The following is a 10,182-nucleotide window of genomic DNA, read 5'->3' on the forward strand; positions in this document are numbered from 1 at the left end:
AAATTACTTGTGAACGTCAGGAAATTCGCCACATTGTCCACTTGTAGAACAGCGAACCTCGATGTATTTTATTCATTATGGATATATTTGGGGTAGTCTGTCTCAGTTGTCTCACTACGACCTCCATGTGCCTTTTGGACGGTGATCCTGACAGTGGTCTAAAGTGGTTCATGGGGCGGCCTACAAACGTTAATAGAAGTAGGTAGCTGAAAGCATAGAAACCCTTGTTCCTTACCTACATGAGCGTATAACAGGGAAAAGTAGACGAATTTGCATGGTTCACCTTTCGCAGAGTGGACATCTATCGTAACTGTAAAACCTTTGTAGCCGACCGCGGTGGCCACGCGGTTCTAGGCGCTGCAGTCCGGAACCGCGCGACTGCTACGCTCGCAGGTTCGAATCCTGCCTCGGGAATGGATGTGTGTGATGTCCTTAGGTTAGTTAGGTTTAAGTAGTTCTAAGTTCTAGGGGACTGATGAGCTCAGATGTTGAGTCCCATAGTGCTCAGAGCCATTTTTTTAAAACCTTGGAATGGTAAGTAGCAAGAATATACAAAAAAAAAAATCGCAGTTGCCGGATCGCAATCTGGCTGTGGCTTTTTCTGCTTACAAGTTCTTCGTTCTGCCGTTGCACCAACACACTCATCTCTCCATCTTTTGGGCACTCTCTGATATCTCACGAAATTTTTCTTCAGGCTCCTCTTCTATGCATGCTCCACTCACAGAAGCTCTGACGTTGCAGCCGTAAATGGCTGGTACATACAGTAAGCATTAGGTGAAAAGCATCAGTCGAATTTCCAGCCTGCGGGAGGGGTTGGGGTGTCGACCCTTGCACGACTGTTCTCAGCGGCCAATGCGTCGGATGGCGGTGCGGCAGCCGCCACCTGATGTCACTTCGTCCCACAGCGGCCTGAAGTGACACCCACATTCTTGATGACGTGGTGATGTGCAGCTGCTTCCAGCTCCGTTGCCAGCCTGCAGACGTCGCCAGTTGTTTAAATTAAACAACACACTCTCATACTAGTGCCACACACACACACACACACACACACACACACACACACACACAACCCTGCGCGCACGAGCGCACGTTACTGACGGCAGGGCGGAAATGCTTAATTGCTTAAATAAATATGTCGAACACATACCTCATGCTTCAGCTCGTACACAAGGCCAATGTGTTCAAATAAAAACGCTGAATTGGCGGTGGCACAAGAATCTGCGGTGGCTGAGTGTGGGGGGCATGTAGCACAATTGAATTGCTGTTGTGTTAAAACCCCAAGTGTGTCGAAGCTCGCGGAAAAAATAAGAAAATTAAACATGGCAGAGATCAACCTTGAACCTTCCTTCAATGCGATTTTAAACTTAGCACAAGTATGCTGGTCGCGCCATCTCGTATTTTTTTTTAATTTCCCACTCCTTTAAACTTAGAACAACTGGGCGTGGGAAAATTCAGTGGCCTTTCCGAATTTTCTGACATTTTAAACTTAGCGTAAGTGGGCTATACTCCGTTCTTCATATGAATAAACCTGATGTAAACATTACGTCATGTATTCTTCCAGTTTTGCTTGAATCTCATTGGATTTCATTTCAGGTGGAGCGGAGGCCAAACTGTGACCAGTAGAGTCAAGTACGATCCTAAGGATCGTTTTATGCTGCGTTACATACACATAGATACCAGCACAATAAACTTGGGACAGCACTGCCCAACCAGGGGTCCAACCAACCTGTAATGGTTCAAATGGCTCTAAGCACTATGGGACTTAACATCTGAGGTCATCAGTCCCCTAGACGTAGAACTACTTAAACCTAACTAACCTTTGGACATCACACACATCCATGCCCGAGACAGGATTCGAACCTGCGACCGTAGCGGTTGCTCGGTTCCAGACTGAAGATGCAACCTGTAATGAAGTGAGCAGTTGCGGTTCAGACGTAAAAAGAGACGAGCAAAGAAACAACATGGCTTCGAATTTCATTTCATTTTTAAAGAGAATGAAATAATATTCTGCAAAACACCAGCACTATCGCGCACTTCTTAGGTGAACAGACGGAATACATAAAATGCCCTGTTCTCACCTGACATAGTATTCTAATTATAAACAAGAGTGATGAAAATTTCTGGATTAAACACAGGGTAATTTTCCTGAGTAGTGTGTGATGCGAAATTTACTGCAAGGATCTCACCGTACTGTTGAATACTGTAACCACTGAAGGTATTAATTACAGCCAGTCGTCTGGCAATATCTTAACTCCTTCCTTATCCGAATCGCAGAAATACATTTCATTTCTGGAAGTGGAGGCTATCAGCAACAGAATCCACGAAGCCAACCAGGCGCTGCATTTTCTCCTCTTCTTTTATGAGGAGCCGTTCAATATCCCGCCACTGTTCGGCAGTGACACATGGAAAACCTGCGTGCGTTAGTTCCAGTACGTCTGCCAGCTTAATAGTCTTGTTACTTCTCGGCCCAAATTCCGTAACTTGCCTCCAGATCAGTTCTGTTGAGTTCATATTGTAATGGTATACAGTTGCAAATGTAAAAATGCAGCTTTAGTATGGTGTACTCGATGCTGTGAAAATGATTGTTTTTCATGTTTCTACGACACTTATCTACATCTGTGGTATAAAACGATGGACACAGTCCAAATAAAGAGTATTTAGCTTCTCATGTTTGCCTTAAAAAATTTAAGTGTTATGTTTCCTTAATTTAAGCAACTTCTGTTAACAGTCTTTCATAAAATTTCGATAATTAAGAATTTATATTTGCAATTAAAACAGAAATTTCGAGTGCAATAACTAATTAGAAACAAGAAGACGTGCATTATTCACAAAAAGTGATGATGATTTTACAATTACGAGATGTAGGTACTTCAAATTGAACGAGAAAAAACAATGACTCAGACAAGATTTGAACCAGCAAACTATAATCTGTACTAGATTTTCAGTCTACTACGCTACCGATTCCATTACACCTCCTCTTTGTATGTGTCAAATGAATCTAATACAGTCCCTCGGAAAACTTCAAAGCCGACTATCTCTGTAAATTTATAAAAAACAGTAAGAATAACCTATTTTTCGGCGCTTTTTAACGGTGTTCCACACGAATGTTTCACTACGGGACAGGAAGCAGCCTCAGCGATTTTCATACTGCGCATCAACAGCGCGACAATCAGAGTACAACAGTGCAGATGCTGTGACTACACGATTTTTGAAATAAAAATTACGTAGTTAAAGCGTGATTAAGAAAAACGTTGGTGGCTGTTAATACATTTTAATATCATAAAGTTTCATTTAACGTAACTTCGTAATAATATGTCTAACACATAAGGAGGACTAACTTCTGGAACCGCGCGAACGCTACGGTCGCAGGTTCGAATCCTGCCTCGGGCATGGATGTGTGTGATGTCCTTAGGTTAGTTAGGTTTAAATAGCTCTACGTTCTAGGGGACTGATGAACTCAGATGTTAAGTCCCATAGTGCTCAGAGCCATTTGAACCATTTTGACTGACTTCCAAGGGCATAACAACACAAGTGTACGTGTGCTACGGCTTCTAACCAATCATCGTGTTTGTGTTTGCTTACATCAGGTTTATTCTTATGATGAACGGAGTATAGTTCCACTTTCTTAGATTTTTCGAATTTCGCACTAACACAAGTCGGCTTTTCCGCCATCTTTGGTTGTGATGTCAGAGGGATGGGAGAGAAGAATGGGGAATAAAATCTATCAATACTGCACAATGTCATAACCCTAAGGGATTTCTGGCAACCATGCAGGCCGTGCTGAAACTGTCACCAACTACTTACAAACAGTCTGGAGGAAGATTCTCCTCGTTTAAAAATTGACGAATATTTAGGGACCAATGACGTGGAACTCCAGCTTGCTGGAATATTTAGTCGTGTTGCAGGTGTTCAAATTGTGCATCATGCCCAGGTAGACATCACTGTTGAAGGCAACCTCAGTGAAAAAAAATGTACTGACAATACACTTGTACATAAGTCTGCACCCCATTTCACATGTAAAGTAAGAACAATCTGACCCCAATATACGAACATTACGACGTACCAGTTCGCGATAAACATGAAACGTTGACTCACCAGAGGGACAAATCTTTTCCAAATTTCCTATCTTGCAATCGTAAAGACATGACGTTTGTTCCAAGATTTTACACACTGTTGTTCGTGATATTGCCTACTCTCTGGCCACCGTATGGACTGATTTTGTAGAACCTCCCATACTTTCCGTACGTGGATGTTTGAAACACAGAGGAAAACCGCCCCCTGATCACAGAAAACACGATCTGTTTCCATCAATGACGTATGCCAAGCAGAATAGTAGATAGGGATGGTAGGTTCCTTCCATGTCACGTTCATAGGTTCCGTTGCGCTTGAGCGTTGTATTTCGTGTCTATAAACCGGGTTATACACTGAGCTTTTTCCTGTGGCGCCCAAAAATTTCGTCAAATCTGTGAGACCTGAATAATACAAAACTATATGTATTATCTTGTCTCATGATGAAAATGTGTTATTATCTAGTATAATTTTAAAGTTATGAACGTCTAAGTTAGTAAAGATATTTTATAAACACCATTATTATTATTATTATTATTATTATTATTATTATTATTATTATTATTACAATAGTAAGCACAGCAAATAAAATCACCACATTGGACTTTTTTTTATTTTGTCCCTACTGGGACACTTCCAAGCGTCTAGTAAAGTAGCCTTTGTAGTTGGGTTTTACTGTCAGTGGATTTCAGGTGGAAACCGATGTTTTGTCACTACTCCCAGTATACCGTGAACCGTAGGGATCACTTTCAATGGATTACAGAACAGTACAGTCTGCTATCATGCAGGATGGCAATGTCAACGGAACAAGCTTTCTTTTTCATCAAAGCTGTGGTGTCTGGTGTACTGTGTTCCAATATTCGATCTGCCTGAAGTGGAAAGAACCAAAGTAATTTGGTATGTTTGTTTTCGACAACTTTTTCTGGCTTGTGGTCCCACCAGTTTCTTGCCACCTGTAGATGGTAATATCGGGCTACATTTCAATGAATCATTCGTGCCACTGCCTTGTACCTCTTCTTATAATCAGCATGAGCGATTTTTTTGCAAAAGCTCAAGATATGTTCAGTTGTATAGTCAGCTTCTTTACATTCTGCACTCTGGTTCTTTTGCTGATTTCTCTAGTCTGACTTTGATAGTGTTAGTTTTGATGGCTTTTTTCTGTTTGACAGCAATTAATCCTTTAGTTTCCTTCTTTAGGATTGTGTTGGTCAGCCAAGACCAGGTCTATCCTTACCTACTTTGCGTTTGATCTTCTCCAGTCTTCTCCAAAAACTGCCAATGCCGTGCTTTATCGCGCAGGCCGACAATACGACATTGGAGTGCAGCCTTGCGGCATTGAGTCTTCGTTCGCTGTACTTTGAGAAGCCTTTTGTAGCCGATTTCAGTCAGAGATGACTCTTGACTACTTCTCACGTATGCTGCCAATCCATGCTTCTCGTCTTCCACTGTCAGTCTCAATTGCAGGTAGTGGCTCTGAGCACTATGGGACTTAACATCTTAGGTCATCAGTCCCCTAGAACTTAGAACTACTTAAACCTAACTAACCTAAAGACATCACACAACACCCAGCCATCACGAGGCAGAGAAAATCCCTGACCCCGCCGGGAATCGATCCCGGGAACCCGGGCGTGGGAAGCGAGAACGCTACCGCACGACCACGAGATGCGGGCAGTCTCAATTGCAAATTGCCTCTACTTCTCTCGACAAGTACAGACTGATGACGTCACAATAACGGTGAGTCACATGGTTAATTGTCATGTGTTTTCTTGTCTTGATTGTCCAATTCTACTTGTGCACAGTTCACGATGCCCATAGTCTATGAGATAAGAGGCATGGTCCAGGCATTACTTGCCTTGATGGTAAAACTGTCATTCATTTTGCATCTCAATATTTTTTTTTCTGCACTGGTTGCACTCTTTGCTTACCACACTTTCTACATGCCCAAGCTTTATGTTGTCATAATGTAAAGTGCTTAGGTTTTTGTACCCTTTCCGCTTAAGGCCCTTGATGGTTTGCCCATCTGGCATTTTGATGCCTTCACTTTCTGAGGTTTTGCCCTTCCTTAGCGTCAATGTGGCGCTTTTGTCTAAGCCGAATTTTACGTTGATGTCATTGGTGATTCGGGTGTTATTATTCAGAGACTGTATCTCAATTTCAGTTTTTTTGTGGAGCTTAAATTCATTCGTGTGCAAGAGGTGTGATAATTTCTGATAACTTCTCGTTGTTTAATGACTCTGGTTTGTTTTCTGTTAGATGGTTGACAGTGGGACAAAGGCAATAATGAACAGATGAACAGCGGGAAGGGAGGAGGGGGGAGACAAAATGTTCCATTGTAAAACGCCTCTCTTCATGCTTAGTAATCTTTAATATTATTTTCTGAGAAATAGTTCTCTCTCCCATTGCTCCACCGGATTTTCTGTGAAATTCCTGACGTTTTCGCTGACACTACAGATTCCCAGGAACTGAATGATCCAAATAGGTGGTAGTGAATCAAAGGCTTTCGTGTAGTCTATCCAGGTCATGTCTAGACTTATTTTTCAACTTTTTCAGTTCTCCAGGATCATTTTGTCGTAGTCTTTCGTGTCCAATGTTCTTCGCTTGTTACTCTCATGCTCTACTGATCTGATGTTTTGTTGTTTTCTTAAGTAAATTTCTCAGTTCTGTCAGTGATGATGAACGTGGTGGCCCAAAATTTCAGGGAATTACCCCTTCAACTGCGTCCTTCTGTATTAAGTTTTTTTTTCTAGTCGTTATTTCTTCATTTATGTTTTCTGTCTACAGATTTGCGTTAAACAATCCGACCATTTTCTCACGTTAACTGCTCATGTATCTGATCCAGAATCCGTCTGGTTGATCGTCCCACGCGCTGTCCAGTTCTTCACTTCCTTCACTCCTTCGTCGGTCATTTCAAGCGTTATCTCCAGCTGCTGCAGTCTTTTGTTAGAAAATTTATTCTCAAAGTCCTCTATCTACCCAGCAGATTAGTTGCAGTTTTTTACAGTTTTTTAGATAACTGTTCCAGAACTGGCTTTGTTTCCTCATTCTCAGGTTTTCCCAGTTTAGTGTCTGGTGTTGATTTACTGGACTGGAAGATTTGATTTTGCCTGTACTAGGTGATTCTGAGCTCGTATCTTTCGATTTTTCTGGCTGTTAAAATTATCATTATACCTGTTATTATTACTATCTTTAGTATTACAATTACAATTAACATATGTACTGCTCATATACCATGCAGATTGTAATGATGTTTGATCAGACGTAAAGAGGGCTTGAAGAAACGAATCTTGCAAGGAGATATAAATACATAAAAAAGTAAATAAGTTTCCTTCTTGGGGTTCTTATTTTTACAAACTATGGTATATGCTATAATCATAAAAGCAGAGAGAGACCACGCCAGTCCTACTGAATTCTTCTCGGGTTATCAGCCGTTTCAATGAGTTTCGTACTCATCATCTTCTGGTGAACATGACGTTGCGACAAGACGACGCCACCACTCGGCTGATAACCCGAGAAGAATTCACCAGTGAAAAACGCCGAGAAAGACTGCAATCGCATACACGTCAGTCCTTCCTTTGCTCACTTAGGGTGGATGTGGTCTGACAGGCGATGTGACTTTCACATGCTCTGTTTTGTATTTGCTTCTTAGTCGTTGCTGTCGAAGCGTCCATTAACTATCTTGACATCGGTTGTCACCATTTGTATGAGGGACAGACGGACTTGCTCGTCAAAGTAAGCTAGTTAAACGATTTACGTGCTCAGTTGCAAGCAATAACACACAATTTTCTGTCACTGTTTTACGAATATGGATGTATTTTCTGCATGTACCTGTTATTTTCAATATACTAGATGAGAGAAGCACCTAAATCTGCAGCCTGCTTCAGTAATAATACTCACAATAATGATAATAATGTGGGTTACACGTTTTCTTCTTCCGGCGGAAAAGCGAACGATGTCAACGGTATTTTACATAAAACACATGTGTTTTGCATAAAACACTAGTGTTTGTGTTAGTTCTTCTAGTAATGAAAAAGCGCTGGATTCTTCTAACGTAGTGTCAAATCCTGTTCGCATCGCATCTTCTCTCGTATTTTTCTTTTTTAACTGGGAATCCGTGAGTTGTGGGTTGTAGCCAAAATTAGAGGGAAAAACTATGAGTCATGTTTCTTACATGACTCTTGAAGATATCTGCTGCAATAGAAGCTATATGAGACGTGCCGCAGCGTGATAATCTGTTCTTTATATACTCTTGTGACTTAAGTTCTCACTCAAAAATAATAGCCTACGTAACGAACAATGAGTGGCTTGATAGCACAAGTACAATGCAAACGCTGCTTTGAGGATCCCTAATCTTTACGTGACACTGTGACAACAGAGATAGAACTGCTGATAAAGCCCTCTACTGCATTTATTACGACGCGTATGTCGGACACCAGTATAAATAAGATCTCTTTTCGGATCCAACTCCTTACTGTGCACTCTCTGACAGTACGGGAGGCAGCTGACGTCAGACATGAGCTCCACGTCATCACTGTCGCGAGAGGAATGTCGACAAATCGTCAAGAGGCACCTGCAGAGGGACGACTTCGAGTTGGCTTGGTTTGCAGTGGCTCCCCTTAGCTCAGACATGAAGGGCTTCATGGGCGATCACCTGAAGCTGCGCGTATCTGTCTCGCTAGGCGACAGGGAGAGGGAAGGTGCCAAGACCACCGAACTGCAGTTCTTTGTCAAGTCGGTGCCTCTAGATGACATCTTCAGGAGGAATTTAGCAATGTCCACTACTGGCTATCAGAAGGAGATCCTCTTCTACGGTGATCTCCTTAGGGACGTGCAGAAACACCTGCGCTGCTCGGAGTACGAGGCTGCTACGTACCTGGGCACCGTCCCTAAGTGCTACTACTTGCGGCCGGATTTGCTGGTGTTGGAGGACCTGGCATTGGCCGGCTACCACATGCTGGACCCCAAAAAGCCACTGGACGTTCGGCAGTGCGAGTGCGTGCTGAAGGCGCTGGCGCGGCTCCAAGCCACGTCCATCGTGTTCGAGGAGCGAGAGGGCCGGCGACTATCTGATAAGTACCCGCTGCTTGCGGAGGAGTCTCTCTTCTGCAGCAAATCGGACTCTCAACTTTACATCGCACACTCCATCAGCCGCCGCGATACGCACGATTTGCTGGACCTCGTACCTCGCTTCGCACCGGGCACGCCGCACAACAGAAGTCTACACAGTCTCCTCGACACTGCTATGGAATCGGTTTATGAACTCTTGAAACCAAGTGGCAAGTAAGTCGTAGTCAGAAAAATATAGCTGTAGTATAGTCCGTCTGATGCAGGCTCTTTGTAACGGTTGTAAAGTACAAAAAGTGTGAGCTGCATCACCAGGTAAGTGCTGCGCCAAAAGTAATGCAACGTTCGTAACTTCTTCACTAACTCATACAGTTCAAAGTGAAAATGTAGTTGCCGCGCCTCTAGACTTACTGCTTGACTTTTTTTTTCAATTCCAATGCGTCAATATTGAAAATTACTACAACCGAAGACAAATTCTGTCTTTAGTATAATCTTTTCAGTTCACTTTCAATAAAGAATTGTAATATATTTGCTACCCTACCCTTTTCTAATATTGTAATAATTTCTTCTTTAATGTTATCATCTTTATTTTTCAACTGATCGAAACGAAGGATCAGGTCTCTATAGAAAAAGGGTTCGAAAAGTCGAGAACATAGTTCTGAATTAATGTGGCGATGTTTTATTCAACAAAGTAATCAGAAGGCGAGTGCTAGCGGAGCCCAGGAAACTGGTACACCTCCGTAATGCCGTGTAGAGCCCCCGTGAGCACACAGAAGCGCCGCAACACGACGTGATATGGACTCAGCTAATGTCTGAGGTAGTGCTGGAGGGAACTGACACCATGAATTCTACACGGCTGTCCATAAATCCGTCAGAGGACGACAGGATGGAGATCTCTTCTGAACAGTACCGTCCAAGGCACCCCATATATGCTCAATAATGTTCTTTTCTGGGGAGTCTGGTGACCAGCGGAAGTGTTTAAACTCAGAATAGTGTTCCTGGAGGCACTCTGTAGCAATTCCGGAGGACGGGGTGTCGCACTGTCCTTCTGGA

At 42.7% G+C, this 10,182-nt stretch overlaps 1 protein-coding gene across 1 annotated transcript; it reads left to right on the plus strand.

Moving 5' to 3' along the window:
- The first annotated feature begins 8,578 nt into the window (after positions 1 to 8,578).
- On the plus strand, positions 8,579 to 9,349 carry LOC126456391 (uncharacterized). Its single transcript, XM_050092145.1, has one exon. The coding sequence runs from the start codon at positions 8,579 to 8,581 to the stop codon at positions 9,347 to 9,349; it is 771 nt and encodes a 256-aa protein (XP_049948102.1).
- The last annotated feature ends 833 nt before the right edge of the window (positions 9,350 to 10,182 follow it).

The sequence above is a fragment of the Schistocerca serialis genome, chromosome 2, assembly GCF_023864345.2.
Source record: "Schistocerca serialis cubense isolate TAMUIC-IGC-003099 chromosome 2, iqSchSeri2.2, whole genome shotgun sequence".
Classification (NCBI taxonomy): domain Eukaryota; kingdom Metazoa; phylum Arthropoda; class Insecta; order Orthoptera; family Acrididae; genus Schistocerca; species Schistocerca serialis.